The following is an 18279-nucleotide window of genomic DNA, read 5'->3' on the forward strand; positions in this document are numbered from 1 at the left end:
AAATACATGAAATTCAATTCTCAAATATGTGTCTGTTAGTAAAAAAGTAAATCTGTTGTGGATTTAGTTTTTAATAAAAAGCCTAAAATAACATCGTATAACCTATATATAAAAATTGAGGAGTGCTAGCAACACACTCTTTAACAAACACACTCTAACACACTCTCTTCTATTGGTTAAAATTTATATGGGTCCCATAAAAGTTATATGGGTCCACATTTTTTTATGGGACCCATGTAAATTTCAACCAATAAAAGAGAGTGTGTTGAAGTGTGTTTGTTAAAGAGTGTGTTGCTAGCATTATTCATAAAAATTTAATATTAGTGTAAAGATACTATATATATAAACATTATAACAATAACAAATGGAAACATATGCAGCACTAAGATATGAAAATATAAAATTTATTCATTCCTTCTCATGTTCAACAAAGTCTTAAAATGTCTTGGCTTTTAAGCAAGCAATCAAAAGATTTCACTTTGTATCAGCAATAATATAACCCTAATATTAACTAGTGTTGTTAAATGCAAATCCATAATGAAACAGCACAATCCTATCCATCACCCACCCTTAATTGAAAGCCATTACTTGTTTTCTACTACCGCCTCATCGGTATGCTCCTCCGCGTTCACCACAGCCTTGCCATCAGCACCTTTCCTCCGCTTCTCTAGAGGATCGACATCATTCTCCTCAGTTTCTTCTGAGACTTTTTCACTTGAATCACAGGGCTTCGGAACCTCTGTCTCCTCACCCGACTTGCGATTTTCATCACTTTTATCACTTGGTTCTTCACTTCTAGCACTTGATTCTTCAGAACTCTCCTCCATCTGTTCAGCCTTTCGTTGGAGTGATTCTATCATTCCCATCATTTCCCTGTTAACCTGTTGAAAAACAAACATAACTAAAATAAGACCTTTTCATATAGAGCAAAACAATACTTCACATTGAATAAATTGCAATTACAAAAGTTATTATAGTAGTTTAGTTCACTAAATATTTGCATTATTAAATGCATAGAAACTGTCAATATTACTACTATTAAGAGTACCTAGTGATTTGCAAAAAAGCTTCAAACACTATCAAATGCATAGACACTGAGAATAATAGTACTTAAGAATACCTAGTGATTTGCAACAAAAATTCAAACATTATCAAATACATAGCTAGACACAGTCAATATTAAGTACCTAAAGACATCATAGTGAACACTAAATCCCGTGCTGAATTACATATTTTCAAAAAGGTTTTAACAATTTCATGGTAAATTAGGAATACTAGTCATTTCATAGTTAATTAGGAATAAAATTAGAAGGAATTCAATAAGGGTTCAATTTAGAGAACAATAATCCATTCCTTATTTCATTGGAGCAAATATAAGCCCGGATAACAACATAATTATTGATCAGATTACAAATAAGCAATGCAATCCAAAAACTAATAATAAGGCTATTATAACACTCACTTCAAAGTGAAATCATGCAGTTCTTTTCATAAACATATATTTAAAAAAATGTGCGGTAGTACCTGGGGATTCTGAAGATAATCAGCTATGTCAGTTGAGCAAGTAGGGCATTTCATAATGTTCTTCTGTGTCCGCAAAGAGCGTCCGCTTTGGGTTGTTCTATTCCTGATATAACTTTGGCCAGAAAAGGAACCCTCCAAGCAGGCTTTGCAGAAGTTGTGAGCACAAGGTGTAGTAATAGGGGAAGCCAACACCTTGCGACATATATTGCAACCAAACTCTGCAAAAACAATGAACACGAAGGCAGCACTGTAGTAAATTAACAAGTCCACTACTATGTATTGTGTTTATAACAACAACGGCTTCAAATAACAATGATCTTAAAAATAGGAAACGAGGTTAATTGTTATCACCAAGGATTGTATACCTTTCAATAGCCTATCCTTGATTTTGAAGGACGCCTTTTTTGCCTTTGGCTTAACAACTTTTATTTTACTTCCATCTATAGGATCCACAGTGTTAACCGGCTTCTTACTTAGTGGTGGAGGCTTCTTCCACAACCAGCAGCCCTTTTCCTCCTGAAATTTAGACAAATGCACATAGCGAGAGACCTTACAAAATCCATGCAACATCAAAGTTGGGGGGAAAAAAACTCGCCAAGCAAATAATTTTCCCAAAATCTAATTCTAAGCTTTAACTATTGTTGTCATTATCATATCTTACAAAGTGCAAAATTAATGTCTATAGAAAACAATGAAGAAATTTGATAAACAAAAGTGAAAAATATATAATTATATATATGTAAGATACACATCAAGAAATCTAAGAAAAGCAGATTACTAGACAACACCACTTACATCAAAATCCCATGATGGATCACCCTTTCTTTCAGTAACATCAACTGCATCCTTAAGCTCCTCAATTATAGGTAGTGGCCTGGGACGGTCTCCGGAAAAATCACTGCAAATCAACAAAATGAATTCATGTGATCAAGTTATATACTTCCACTGTATACTAGTACAAGCACACACACACAAAGGAAAAAATAAAATCGGGGAACTAAAACTAACCTTGCCCATGGAGCTGCCTCATTGTCACACCTCACAAACAAATACCTGCAAACCTTATGACCCTATCATCACAGAAAGATTGCCCGTCAATAATAAAGTTTGAACAATTGGTAATCCATTAGGTCTAACTCAATGTACTTAGTTGAATAAATGCAGCGCTTGGTTGGTTACTTATTATTACAAACAAGAATGATACTTACTTGTATTCCAATTTTGCGCCAACATTTCTCAATTCTATAAACTCCGTCGTATCTCACACCTTCCTCCGGTGCATACGAGGAACGTTTCTCCTTGTGGGACCTGAACCAAATAAACAAATCCATAAACAAAATTCACATCACATTGAAATTTGAAACTAAACAAAAAAGAAATCAATCAATTGAATTTTTATAATCAACAAAAACGGACCTAACAACACGAACAGGATAACCTTTTCGACAACTGAGCCTCAAAGCCTCATTCATGTTCTCAAACTGCTGGTCAAATGACTGATTTTTGTTGGTCCTCTTGTTTCCACTAAGATCCCTTCCACCACTTCCTGTGTAAAGGAACCACTCACCATGATCCTCATCGTCAACATAACCTCCAGAAAGAGCAACAGACTGAGCACCGTGAGTACTCTGACCAGCAATCCCGGCAACATGGGGGAAATGAGCACCCCATTGCCTACATTCCATCCTATCCTCCCATGTATCACCAACAAGAACCCCACGATTCCTTGTTGGATCATTCTCAGCAGAAATTGGTCCAAAATGATCTTTTGGAATCGTCACAAAGATTTTCCCGCTACATGCATTAGCCTTTCCAGTTTTCTTTGCTCTCTCAGTGGTGAAAGCAGTGTCAGGACGCTCATCATTGTCAACAGTGTGATAAACTTTTGGAACACTGCTTCCCCCAGCACCTTGCAATCTTTCGAGCTTTGCCATACGAATCCCAGCTGCCATCTGTGAGTTAATTCGTGGATTACTCGCCATCTTGGCTGGAATTGCAGCCCTACAATTCGCACAAGTTCGTTTTCCTTGCTTAATCCATTTTTCAAAACACTTGAGACAAAAATTGTGCTGACATGGTGTCTGAAATGAAACAACAACAATTTCAACTTCAAATTCACAAAAAATAATTACAAATAATAATTTTAATAATAAAACACTTAATGTGTTGAAGTTAAGATCAAATCATTCAGATAACCTAACCAAAACAAATTCGGTTAGGTTATTCAATCGATTTGATCTTACAAAACAATGTAACTAGAAATCACAAAACAACAATTAAGAGTAAAAATAATTAGCAAAGAAAGGGGGAAAAAAAAAAGAGAAAATAAAAGAAACTAACAGTGACGGGTCTGTCAGGCAACTGCATGCAAAAGGAACAGTTAACGCTACCATCAAAGAGATCAGGCAAACCATTATTACAGCTTCTGGAGTTCGGTTCAGCAGCTGTTTTACTAGATCCGCCAACCAGTTCTTGACGTTTCTTCGCTTTTTCTTCATCAGTAAGCGAAGTATCATTCTCGATTGCGCGAATGGCGGAAACAAGATCTCCGGCGATAGGCGGAGTAGGTACATCGGCAACATGGTTGATGTCAACAGGTTGTGAACAATCGGAACATTCCCAATCAAGAATTGTAGTTGGAACAATAGGGAGACATGGAACATGCCATGGAGTTATGCATGTTCTGCAAACAAGAGTTTCAGTTTCCAGAGGTTTCTGTTTGCAAACCATGCAAACACCTTCGGAGTCGCAAGGAAGAAGCTGTGCCATGTTTGGTTTGGTAATTCGGATTTGTTTTTTGTTTATCAAAGTTGTTGAGAAATGATGATGTGTTGTGTATGAAGAGAGATATTTAGACCCTTTTATAGGGAATTTTTTTAATCCTATTTTTTCAATTAGGCGCGAGGGAATTCCGGCTTTTTGAATTATTACTATTTTTTTCCTTGTTTTTTCTATAGGTGCAGTGCAGTGTAGTATATCCTTTCTTATTCTTTTTCAACGTTCAGTAATTTAATTTAATATTTTATTATGTGTATCTATTTTATTTTAGTTATTTTTAATTAAACTACTATAACTAGTTTACCAAAAAAAAAAACTACTATAGGTAGTAGTACTTATAACGATTACAACTATTAACTTTGTACATGTTCATGAACAGGTGCAGAAACAACATACCATTACTTACTCTCTCTCGTTTATTATTAGAAAAAAATATTGTATATGATTTTTGTTGAATAATTTCATTATTTACCAATAGTGTATAGAATTTCTATACACATCACATATAAAAAGTTATATTAGGTTGAATATTAACAATATCCTGGATTTTACACATATATATGATGTTAGAACTTGACACAATATGATGGAAGATACTAGGGTGGTAGACTTGATTGATAGAATATACTCTATTTTGTCTATGCCTATTTTTAAGAATGGAGTGACATTTTTTGATTGTAAGTTGTAACAATGTGGAAGGCTAAGCGGGTGTATTAGATTGATTTCGAAATACTATTTTGGCAAAAAAAAATCTTGAAGATTTTAAAAAAATTTGTGAGATTATATTAATTTTGTGAGATTTGAAAAGACTTTTTTGAAAAACTTTTTATAATCAAGACTTTTAACACAAGAATTTGAAGATTCTTAACACAAGAATTTGTGATATTTTTAAACATATACTTTTGAGATTTCAGAATACTTTATGGATTTTTAAGATTTAATGATTCAATAAATTTGATACAAATTTCTTCTAAAAATATAATGAATCAATCAATAATTTCTTAAAAAAATCAACGAATCAATATAAACAAATAAAATCAATGAATCAATTTTAACAAAAAAGAAAAAAAGAAAAAAAGGTAATAATATTAAAAACAGAAGATGGAGAAGAAGAAGAACGAATGAAATATTAGGAGTAAACAGTCACTTTCGTCCTTGAAAGTGTCACTCACTGTCATAGTAGTCTCTGAATCAACAAAAAACACTTAAAAGTCCCTGATTCGAACTTTCGTTAGTCAGAATCGTCCTTGACGTTATCTCTTGACACGTTGGACCAATATGTGGCAATTTTTAATTCAAATTTCCCTGCCACCAAGTCAAGGATCAAATTGACACTGAAAATCAAAAAAATTTAAATAAAAACAAATACAATAATTTTTTTTGAAATTCATCTAAAAACCGATAAATTTATCAAGCATCTCAGTAGGTTCAACACCTACCTTTCTTTCATTTTCATAAATTTATCAAGCATGCTGTTGATTCCAACTTCAGGTTTAGATGGATCTTGTCATGAAGGTTTAGATCTCACCATATTATAGTTTTAATCAAAGCTCAGCAATGGGGAAATGATAGTCAGGTTGTTTTCAACTTGAAGAAAATTGGGAAATGATAATTAGGTTGTTTTCAACTTGAAGAAAATTGGGAAGATGATTGTGATCGTTGCCGACATGGATAACCAAATTGGCAATAAGAAATGCCATATATTGGTTCAACATGTTAAATTTTAGGACACATCATCAAAGTCAAACGGAAAATGGTCAAGAGGTAATGTTAGGGACGGTTTTGACTAACCAAAGTTTAAATCAGAGACTTTTATTTTGTTGATTCAGGGACTATTAATCTATTATGACAACGAGTGTCACTTTCAAGGACAAAAGTGGTTGTTTACTCAAAATATCAGATGCTAACAAGTATCAGACATGTTTGGTATTAACAATAAGTCTGTGTAACTCAACACTCATCGTCACGATGCAACAAATATCGGACATATCACCTGCACCATATTCTCATTGTGACAAACAAATTACACACACGGAACAACTATATCAAAACCACAACCCTAGATCTGAACCAAATTTGCGGCGAAAACCGTTGGTTTTGAACACTTCTATGCAGCAATTGACAAGCGGTGGAAGAAAATAACCTTCTGGTGTGAAACATAAAAGGAAAAAAAAAAAAGTGGATGATTTTATTGCATTTTTTCTCCAATTCCTTGAGTTGTTGCCACATTTACATATGTTTCTTATGACATTGTGGTGTATTTGGAAGAGAAGGAATGAGAAATTATGGAACAATACTAAATTGGGGCTTGCTATATCAATCTGGATCGCATGTGATTCCCTACTGCAGTGGGAGCAAGTCCGCACGCACCAGCAGGGCCAATGTGTGTTTCGGCTAACTGTGGTGTTGGAATGTGTTTTAGAGGCGACAAAGGAGAGTTTGTTGCTGCTAAAACATCATGGTTTCACAGTCTACCACAATCTCAAGAAGCGGAAGCATTCAATCTAAAAGAAATGACAGTTTGGATTGGCAACATGAATTTAACGAAGATGTCAATAGAACTTGATTGTTAGCAAGTGGTTGATGATATTGCTAGTAAATTCAAGTGGTTGATGATATTGCTAGTAAATTCAGTAGTGCATTCCTGCCTTTTCCTAGTGTCTTCTAGCTACCGACGAGGCATTCCCGTTTAAATTATTTATTCCTTGAGCTGTTTAGGCTTAGTTCATCTATTCTACTCCAAAGTAAAGAAAGATCACTCCTAACTAAATGCAACTTTTCTCTAATTACAAGTTCAATTCTCAAATGGATTTGGATCTCCTCCCGTCTGACTATGGTTTTATGAGTGGGAGAAGAGAGAAATAAAAAATAAAAAATTAAAAAAGATGATAATGAGAGAGAAAAAAGATTAGAGAGATAGACACATGAAATGACCATGAGAGAGAATAGTAGAGGATCCAAATCCTTCTCAAATAATAAGTGTCATCTGTCTGTTAGTGAAAAATTAAATATGTTATCGATTTAGTTTTTAATAAAGCCTAAACCTCCTATATAACCTAAAGAAACATTTAATAATAGTGTAAAGAAAATATGCAGCACTTAGATATGATTACCTATAGATAGGTGATACTATAAATAAACATTAACAATAACAAATGGAAACATATGCAGCACTAAGATATGAAAATATAAAATAGATTCATATTCATTCCTTTTCAATGTTCTCATATTTAACAAAGTCATAAAATGTCTTGTCTTTTAAGTTAAGCAACAAAAAATATCACTTTCTATCAGCAATACTAACCCTATTATTAACTCGTGCTGTCTAATGCAAATACTGTACAAAATATAACAGCACGATCCTATCCATCACCCACCCCTAGTTGAAAGTCATTGCTTTGATTTCAACTTCTGCCCCATCAATATGTTCATCCGCGTTCACCACAGCCTTACCATCAGCACCTTTCCTCCGCTTCTGTGGAAGAGGATTCAGATCACTCTCATTAATTTCCTCCAAGACTATTTCAGTTGAATCACAGGGCTTTGGAACCTCTGTCTCCTCGTCCGACCTGAGATTTTCATCGCTTTTATCACCTGATTCTAAACTTTTAGCACTTGATTCTTCAGAACTCTCCTCCATCTGTTCAGCGAGTGATTCTATGACACCCATCATTTCCCTGTTAACCTGTTGAAAAACAAACATAAGCAAAATAAGACCTTTTTTATGTAGAGCAAAACAATGTTAGTTTATTTCACAAAATATTTGCAACAAAACTTCAAACATTATCAAATGCAGAAGACACTGTCAAAATTACTACACTATTAAGAGTACCTAGTGATTTGCAACAAAACTTCAACCATAATCAAATGCATAGACACTGAATAATATTAAGAATACCTAGTGATTTGCAACAAAAATTCAAACATTATCAAATACATAGACACAGGCAATATTAAGTGCCTAAAGACATCATAGTAAACACTATATTCCATACTGAATTTCATATTTTCAAAAAGGTTTTAACAATTTCATGATAAATTAGGAATACTAGTCATTACATAGTAAATTGGGAATAAAATTTTAGAGCAATTCAATAAGGGTTCAAATTTGGAGGATAATAATCCATTCCTTATTTCATTGGAGCAAATATAAGTCCTGATAACAACATAATAATTGATCACATTACAAATAAGCAAAATGCAATCCAAAAGCTAATGAAATGGCTAATAAATAACACTCACTCAAAGTGAAATCAGGCAGTTCTTTTCATGAACATCTATTTTAAAAAAATGTACGGTAGTACCTGGGGATTCTGAAGATAATCTGCTATGTCAGTTGAACAAGTAGGGCATTTCATAATGTTCTTCTTTGTCCGCAAAGAGCGTCCGTTTGAGGTTGCTCTATTCCTGATATAACTTTTGCCAGCAAAGGCACCCTCCAAGCAGGCTTTGCAGAAGTTGTGAGCACAAGGTGTAGTAAGAGGGGAAGCCAGCACCTTGTGACATATATTGCAACCAAACTCTGTAAAAACAATGAACACAGAAGCAACACTGCATTAAATTAACAAGTCCACTACTATGTATTGTGTTTATAACAACAACCGCTTCAAATAACAATGACCTTAAATAGAGGAAATGGGGTCAATTGTTATCACCAAGGATCATATATACCTTTCAATAGCCTATCCTTGATTTTTAAGGACACCTTTTTTTCCTTAGGCCTAACAACTTTTATTTTACTTCCATCTTTAGGATCCACGATGTTAACCGGCTTCTTACTTAGTGGTGGAGGCTTCTTCCACAACCAGCAGCCCTTTTCCTCCTGAAAGTTAGACAAATGCACATAGTGAGAGACCTTACAAAATCCATACAAAGTACAAATAATTTTCCCAAAATATAATTCTAAACTTCAATATTATTGTTGTGATTATCATATCTTACAAAGTACAAAAATAATGTCTAGAAAACAATGAAGAAATTGGATAAACAAAAGTGAAAGAAACACATCAAGAAATCTAAGAAAGGCAAATTAGTAGACAACACCACTTACATCAAAATCCCATGATGGATCGCCCTTTCTTTCAGTAACATCAATTGCATTCTTAAACTCCTCAATTATAGGCAGTGGCCGGGGACGGTCTCCGGATAAATCACTGTAAATCAACAAAATGAATTCAGTGAACAAGTTATATACTTCCACTTGTATACTAGTACAAGCACACACACAAAGGAAAAATACAATCGAGGAACTAAAACTAACCTTGTCCATGGAGCTGCCTCATTGTCACACCTCACAAACAAATACCTGCAAACCTTATGACCCTATCACAGAAAGATTCCCCATCAATAATAAAGTTTGAACAATTGATAATCCGTTAGGTCTAACTCAATGTACTTAGTTGAACCAATGCAGCGGTTGGTTAGTACAAACAAGAATGATACTTACTTGTATTCCAATTTTGCGCCAGCATTTTTCAATTCTATAAACCCCATCGTATCTAACTCCTGCTTCGGGTGCATAAGAGGAACGTTTCTCCTTGTGGGACCTGAGCCAAATAATCAAATCCATGAACAAAATTCATGACAAACATCACATTGAAATTTGAAACAAAACAAATAAGGAATCAATCAATACAAACGGACCTAACAACACGAACGGGATAACCTTTTCGACAACTGAGTCTCAAAGCCTCATTCGTGTTCTCAAACTGTTGGTCAAATGACTGATTTTTGTTGGTCCTCTTGTTGCCGCTAAGATCCCTTCCACCACTTCCGGTGTAAAGGAACCACTCGCCGTGATCCTCATCATCAACATAACCTCCAGAAAGGGCAACAGACTGAGCACCATAGGTACTCTGACCAGCAATCCCGGCAACATGGGGAAAATGAGCACCCCATTGCCTACATTCCATCCTATCCTCCCATGTATCACCAACAAGAACCCCACGGTTCCTTGTTGGATCATTCTCAGCAGAAATCGGTCCAAAATGATCTGTTGGAATCGTCACAAAGATTTTCCCGCTACAGGCATTAGCCTTTCCAGTTTTCTTTGCTCTCTCGGTGGTGAAAGCAGTGTCAGGACGCAAATCATTGTCAACAGTGTGATAAACTTTCGGAGCACTACTTCCATCAACACCCTCCGATCTTGCTAGCTTTGCCATTCGAATCCCGGTCGCCAACTGTGAGTTAATTCGTGGATTACTTGCCATCTTGGCTGGAATTGCAGCCCTACATTTCGCGCAAGTTCGTTTTCCTTGCTTAATCCATTTTTCAAAACACTTTAGACAAAAATTGTGGCCACAAGGTGTCTGAAACAACAACAACAACAACAACAATTTCAACTTGAAATTCACATTCACAAAAAGTAATTACAAATTTTAATAATAATTATTATTATTATAATAATAAAACACTTAATGTGTTGAAGTTAAGATGGAATCGTTCAGTGAATTGGATGTTAGAAAACAATGTAAGTAACTGAAAATGACAAATGAATGGAAAGTAAGCAAAGAAAGAAACTAACGGTGACGGGTCTCTGAGGCAATTGCATGCAAAAGGAACAGTTAACGGTATCATCGAAGAGATCATGCAAATCATTATTATTATTATTACTGCGTCTGTTGGTAGTTTCAGCGGTTGATTTAGAAGATCCACCAACGAGTTGTTGCCGTTTCTTCGCTTTTTGTTCATCGGTAAGCGAAGTATCATTCTCGATGGCGCGAATGGAGGAAACGAGATCTCCGGCGATAGGCGGAGCAGGTAAATCGGAAACATGATTGATATTGTCAAGTGGTTGGGAACAATCGGAACATTCCCAATCAAGAATTGTAGTTGGAACAATAGGGAGACATGGAACATGCCATGGAGTAACGCATGTTCTACAAACAAGGGTTTCAGTTTCCAGAGGTTTCTGCTTGCAAACCATGCAAATACCATCTGGATCACAGGGAAGTTCTGCCATTTCGGATTTTGGGTTTGGTAATTTTGGTTTATTATTTTTTATTTTTTTCTCTTGGTTTTTTTGGTTATGAGTTGAGAGATAGAAAATGATGATGTGTAATGAAAGGATATTTGGACCATTTTATAGGGTTTTTTTTTTTTAATTCAGGCGAGAGGGAATTGCGGCTTTTTGAATTATTACTCTTTTTCGCTCTTTTTTCCTATAGGTGCATATCATCCTTTCTTCTTCTTTTTCAACGTTCTGGAATTTATGCTTATCAAAAAAAAAAAAAAAAAAAAACGTTCTGGAATTTATTATTTTACTTATTTTTAATTTTTTGTAATTGAAAATTATTTATTACTTGGCGAATTTCAACATTACACCGATTTACTTGCACATACATGTTCATGAACGGGCGCGTAACAAATACTCCGTTAGTTCCATTATAAAAAAAAAAACAAAAAAAAAAGAAGATAAATTAGTTCCTAAAATACTATATCGGTAGAGAATAGCTCCAATATTATCAGCTTGATTATTATCCCAGGTAAATATGTCCCCATGGTTGCCCAGATCTATAAGACCACATTCATTAAGAATATAGTACAAATTACCACTCGATTTAGCAATGGTATAGTATAACCATCCGATTTCTCATCATTGTTGAGAACTATGTTTAGATCACCCAATAGCCAATACCAACCACTTCTCATGAACATTAGGTTATGAAGATGAAGATGTTTGATACGCTCACAAGTAAGGCCGTAAGGGTTTTGTATCTTTGATTTGAGTAATCATATATTCCAAGAGCTCTCAAACATTGACTATTATCATCACAATCTGCATACCAATCAATATACCTTTTATTATTATTTTTTTATCGGCAAAATATTATTAATAATATTATTAATAATATACTTTTTATTATGAGAAACGATTTGAATGTTTACATTATAAATAATTTTTTAAATATTAACTTAAATTATCTTTTTACCGTTACATTAATTTATACACGATGATAATATAAAGACTTCATTAATTTATTGCCCCGTGTATTTATTTATTCACATAATTGATCCTCTTGTTTTTAAATCACGGAGATTTGGTCCATTCTCTAGACTTTTGGACTAAAAAAAAAATGGTGATGTGACATATTTTAAATTAAGTGGAATGACCAACACCCATAAAAGTACAACAACGGAAAAACCTAAAAACTTTAATTTAAGTATGATATTTCACTATTTTTTTAGTCTAAAAATCATAAAGAACAATCAGAGTTACCAAAAAATGCTGTGAAGTTGAGAAAACAAGGCCAAATGTAGGGCGCCACGAATGATATATCACTACTTTTTTAGTATTTGTTTGGTCAATAATTATTTTTAGCTGGAATCGAATTTAAATTCTTTTAAACGATTTGTTTTTAAAAGGAATAGATTAACCATTTGAGTTCAATATCTTATTTATTTTAATATTTTGTGTACCTTGTGCTTGGAACAAAAAGTTATCTCTTTATTTTCTAATCACGAATGTACCGGGCCATGGACCAGGGTGTGATTTGTTAAGGCCCAATATGAAAAAGCCCAATGGGAGCATCTAAAGGAGAAGCGTGAAAACAACCATGAAAAACACATGATAAGCATGATCCACCATGACTTGGAGAAGAAGGAAGAAACTTGGAGAAGAAGGAAGAAACTTGGAGAAGAAGGAAAAGAAACCGTCCACTACCCATGAATTCCTCTCCAAGCAAGGCGGTTATCAAGCAACAAGAGGGGTATTTTTTGCCTATAAATAAGGTCTGTTTCAAGAGAAGAAGGGGATAATTTTTTTTCACTGATTCTACATGGACAGTTGATTCATTCTACACAATTTCTTCATTCTTGTAAAGAGAATCAATTTTTTCTCTGATCATACTTGTATCAGTTATCAATCTTGAATAATACAAACCCCCATGTTATCATCTTCATCTGACTTATAAAACTCCCAGGGTTGTTGGGATTGATCCAAGTGTAATCACACCATTTAATCAATAATACAATCCCCTTTGTTTTTACCAGAACAACGAACAATTTTCACATCAAATACAATTACTTAAAATTGTATTGTGCAACCCTTATTTTTCAGCAAACTAAATAACTCATACTCTCTTATTGAACAAAATTTGTGTAAATTTATCGTTCTAACTTTTATGTGAGACCATTCTAAAATAGTGGAAAATACGTGAATTTTGCATAATAAAAAGTGAATATTTAAAGGAAAAATGTTAGAGCAAGTGTATGTAGCATACTAAGATTTGGGAGTTTATATTTGAATTTTTTTTAGAGCACTTACAAAATAATTATATTTATCTCTCTATAAGATATGTTTGCCTCCCTTAAGAGCACTAGTGAAACTCAACCCTAGAACCTTATGAATCCAAGATCTGTATTTGTTTATTTTTTATAAGTTTAATGAACACATGTTGTCAGTGTAATTTAATTTTACACGGACAATCAATTAGAATGATTTAATCTTTCATGTCATATCAAAAATGTGGGTGAGATGACGTGACGAAAAATATGATTGTGATTGATTGACGGTGTAAAATAATTTTACACTATAAGTGCGTAACTTTTTTCTCAGTTTTTATCCCCATACAAAACTCTTGGTATATTTGATTTTTTTTTAAGTGACCTTTACATAAATAAAAAATATTATCCTGTTTTTCTTTTGAATTGTCCGGCCCAACAAGTAAAACGACAACAAACACTTTCTCTTTACATTATCAGCATTTAGTCAGCTACACTGCTATTAGAAATTTGGCTTAATTAGTGTTTTGGTCCCTTAAAGATATTTTTGGTTTTACATTAGTCCCTTAAAGAAAAAAAGTTTCACTTTGATCCTTTAAAAACATCTCTATTAGCTAAAAAGGTCATTTCTGTTAAATGTTAACCCCAAATGTATATGGTGGAACAACAATGTAAATGGTCCACCATAGACCTCATTAAATTTTTTAATTATAACCATTGAATCTTTTACTTAAAATCTATACCATTAGATCTTGTAAACCTATGATAACTAATAATGAACCACCAACATTTGATTTATTTTACTTTTCTTCATCTTCCCTTCTCCTTCTTCATCTTCTTCAGAAACCCAGATTTTTTTCTTCAAAACCTATAAAATCACAATTTTTTCTTGTTACTCTCAAAGCCTCATTCTTCTTCCCACAACACCTCCCTCTTTCTTCTTCCTCCATGCCTTTCTTTCCATTTCTTCTTCCAACAACACCTCCCTCTTTAAATCCACCCTCACCACCACCATTTTCTTTATTTTTTGGTTTAAAATTGAAGATCTAAAACCCAGATCTAACACAGTTATAAAATCAATCCTCTGCAAATTGTTAGGAAAGAAAGAGTGTAAAGATTTTAGAGTTCCAAATCAATTTAGTGTTATCTTTTGAAGCATAAATAAATTGTTTCATGTTTCATTTTTTGGGTACAAATCATTGCATGTTTTCAACAACAACACATACGGAGCCTGCCATCAAGCTTTCTTTGTTAACTGAATCTCGAGAAGAAGAAAAAAAGGGTTGCAACCAAGCTTTCAACAACAACAACATAGATGAGGCAAGAAAGCTTTTTTTGTTTTATTTTTAATTAAAAGAAGGTGAGACACATGTCATAATATGTGTGATTGGATTAATCTGACGGGTCAAAACAATGGAAAGGTAGGATGCAGTTCCTGAAAAAAGTAGAGGATCTCTTCCAATTGCCACATGTGCAAAAGTTAACGTTTTTTTTATAAAATTAACGGAATGGACCAATTTGGCTAACATAGATGTCTTTAAGGGACCAAAACAGAACTTTTTTTCTTTAAGGGACCTGTATGAAACCAAAAATATTTTTAAGGGACCAAAATACTAATTAAGCCTAGAAATTTAGAATCCAACCTAAATTAAAGCATATACTGTCAACCTGTCCTATAGACAAGGGTAGTAGTTAAGGTGTTCCATCTAATCACTATTACCAGTAAAATTTTAATTTTCATTCGGTAAATCTAAAAAATACTTTTAGAATATTTGTTGGAGCCCTCGTTAAGAAAGAAAAAAGAAAAGAAAAGAAAATAAGAGTTTTATAATTTCAAGATAATATTTTTACATTGAATGTATTATTAGTATTTCTAGGACACTTGTTACTATGAATCTTTTGTTTATAATAGTGACCGAAGACTATATAATTTTTTTTTAGGCTTAAATATGTTATTGATCCCTGCAGTTACATCACTTTTTGGTTTAAGTCCCTGCAATTTTTTTTGTTTGATTTGAGTCCCTACACTTTGTAGCATTATTGCTTTTGGTCCCTGCCGTGACTGAAAACGTTAAAAGAAAAACAAAACTAACAGAATGCCACATGGCACTACAATATTGAACCACATGGTATAGCTTTTTTTTTTCTTTTCTTTTTTTACTTAGTATATGGTATAGGTTTGAAAAGAAAAAATAACCCCTTTTTATCAAGATGCAAATTGAGATTGAAAACTAAATTGAACCCCAACTTGAACTGAAATTGAAAGACTCTACTGCAAGTCTGCAACTAGAGAGAAATATCAAACGATGAAGCCGAAACAATATAGTTTTGTGAAGATAATGGTTAGAAAATTATGGGTTATCTAGGTGATGATGGTAAAGAAAGAATGAAACTGATAAAGTGGGTGGTGATAGAAAGCATTGATGAAGAAGAAGTATACATGGTTGTGGTGATGTAGTTCCAAGTAGGGACCGAGTCAGGATTTACTTTTAGCCTTTAGGGAATAAACTGTCAAATACCCCCTGAAATTTAAAAATTCGTTAAATATCCCCGAAATTTGAAAATAGGCAAATATCCTCCTAAAATTTTAAAAAGTCAATCAAATTGCCCCCTGACGTGGACTCTGACTGGTAGTGCCAGGGGGTAATTTGATTGACTTTTTAAAATTTCAGGGGAGTATTTGCCTATTTTCAAATTTCAGAGGGGTATTTGACGAATTTTTAAATTTCAGGGGGTATTTGACAGTTTATTCAGCCTTTAGGGGATCAAATTTAAAAGGATTTAATTGATATGCACTGACGATTTTCAACCAATACAAACCATATTTTCCGCCACATCACCCCATTTCATCCCACTTTCTTGACACCGTCGGTGTAAAATTCTTTTACACCGTCGGTGCATATCAATGATTAAATATGTTTTTAGTTCCTACATTTTGCCTTATAGTTAAGAATAATCCCTACTTTTTTTTATGGTGAAAAAAAATCCTATATTTTTTTCCGTTATCAAATTGGTGCGTTGGAAGAAGATACGTGTCATCACGTTATTGGCTACCTACGTCACATAAGCATTATGTTAAAAAATTTAATGACAGAGACCAATTTTGATAACAGAGAAAAATGTAGGATTTTTTTTCACCACTAAAAAATGTAGGGACTATTCTTAACTATAGGACAACATGTAGGGACTAAAAATATATTTAACTCTAATGAAAAAAATTACATTTTAAAAGCACAACATTTACAAAGAATTGTAAAATAAATCAAATTTTAATATTGAAAATTTTTATTTTATGGGCAATTTATGTTGTACGCGTGAAGACGGCGAAGTTTCTAATATTTATCAATAAATCAAATAAAAAATGATTGTTTTATTTCAATAAATTAAATTTGACAATATTACTTTTGTTGTGCCACGTGGCGTGCAATAATTGTGTCACGTGGCAATATGTTAGTTTTGTCTTTTTTTTTTAACGTTTGACTCACAGCAGGGATCAAAACCAATTTTTTTCTAAAGTGCAAGGACTTAAATCAAACAAATAAAATTGCGGGGACTGAAACCAAAATATGATGTAATTACAAGGACTAATAGCATATTTAAGCCTTTTTTTTATTATTTTGTATATTATTATTGATGAATATTGTTTTGAATTGAGCCTAAGACTGATCCAATGTTGAGCACGGCCCAATCTGCTAGAATGTTTGGGACGACCCAATGGAGCAGTACTTAACTCGCTTGGGGCAAACAGGCACACAAACCACATGCTCCTTAGTCGAGGACACACGGCCTTTCAAACCTATCTGATACCCACAAATAGCGGAACGATTTGACCCAATATGATGAGCATGAGCAGCTCATCCCTACATTCACGTAGAAATCCTGTCAGTCATTCATTATGGGTGAATAAATTCGGCCTATAATAAAGACTTTTGGCCCAGCGCTGGGGCTCTATATAAACCCTCCACATCAGATGGTCACGTATTTCTTTACCACTTTTCTAACTTGTGCCTCTATTATTTGAACTGACTTAAGCATCAGAGTATCTACAAGTACAAACCCCTTCATGGATTGCTAAACTAGTGATGTTCTTGTTGGGCAACTGAATATTTGATGCATGTAAGATAAGATCAAATACATTACTTTATTGTAGTGTATATAATTTAACACCGACTGTTATTTCTTATTGCTGTAATTACATTTATTTTCTTAATAGTAAAGAACTATAAAGGCAATGTACATTCGTGTCGACAAGAAAATTGAGCAACTCACATGTCCAATAATTTCTCCTTGTGTGTTTATAAGTGTACTACCTCTTTTTCTTTAGTTCGTGCCGTGTATCACCATCTATCTATCTTCAATTTGGGCCGTTTGATCTCACTCTTCTCTCAAACAAATCTCTTACGTGTTGTTTATGTTTTGGTTACGCTATGGATTAAAATTTCCATCACAATGCACACACCTTGCATTGCAATTGTCACGGTCAAATGGTATCAAAATTTCGCTATCTTTTCTCGTACTTCTTTTAACTTGATAAACAAAGCATAGAAAAATATTTGTCATTAAATTCAACTACTAATTCCTACATCAAATTTTACCAAACGTGTGGGTCCTTAAAAATAATACAGGTGCCACATGTCCTTCTTGCAATGAAAAACAGAGTGCCCTTGCTTACGTACGTGTAAGTTCCTCATACGTCACACGGAACAATTATTCACTACAGCCTTATTCAATGTCGCACTTTTGGGACGGACGGTC

At 33.8% G+C, this 18279-nt stretch overlaps 2 protein-coding genes across 2 annotated transcripts; both read right to left on the bottom strand.

The window, feature by feature from the left end:
* Positions 1-382: 382 nt before the first annotated feature.
* LOC123915510 (E3 ubiquitin-protein ligase ORTHRUS 2-like) lies at positions 383-4353 on the bottom strand. The gene is made up of 8 exons (XM_045966661.1): positions 3865-4353; positions 2941-3605; positions 2733-2832; positions 2533-2594; positions 2320-2422; positions 1890-2040; positions 1525-1742; positions 383-881 (listed from the first exon to the last, which is right to left on the bottom strand). Exons 1-8 carry the CDS (start codon positions 4291-4293, stop codon positions 585-587), a joined length of 2025 nt encoding a protein of 674 aa, XP_045822617.1. The 5' UTR covers positions 4294-4353; the 3' UTR covers positions 383-584.
* A 3130-nt stretch (positions 4354-7483) lies between these two features.
* On the bottom strand, positions 7484-11482 carry LOC123915511 (E3 ubiquitin-protein ligase ORTHRUS 2-like). Its single transcript, XM_045966663.1, has 8 exons — positions 10826-11482; positions 9946-10610; positions 9749-9848; positions 9563-9624; positions 9353-9455; positions 8974-9124; positions 8607-8824; positions 7484-7987 (listed from the first exon to the last, which is right to left on the bottom strand). Exons 1-8 carry the CDS (start codon positions 11261-11263, stop codon positions 7682-7684), a joined length of 2043 nt encoding a protein of 680 aa, XP_045822619.1. The 5' UTR covers positions 11264-11482; the 3' UTR covers positions 7484-7681.
* Positions 11483-18279: the final 6797 nt, after the last annotated feature.

This window comes from Trifolium pratense, linkage group LG3 (genome assembly GCF_020283565.1).
Source record: "Trifolium pratense cultivar HEN17-A07 linkage group LG3, ARS_RC_1.1, whole genome shotgun sequence".
Classification (NCBI taxonomy): Eukaryota; Viridiplantae; Streptophyta; class Magnoliopsida; order Fabales; family Fabaceae; genus Trifolium; species Trifolium pratense.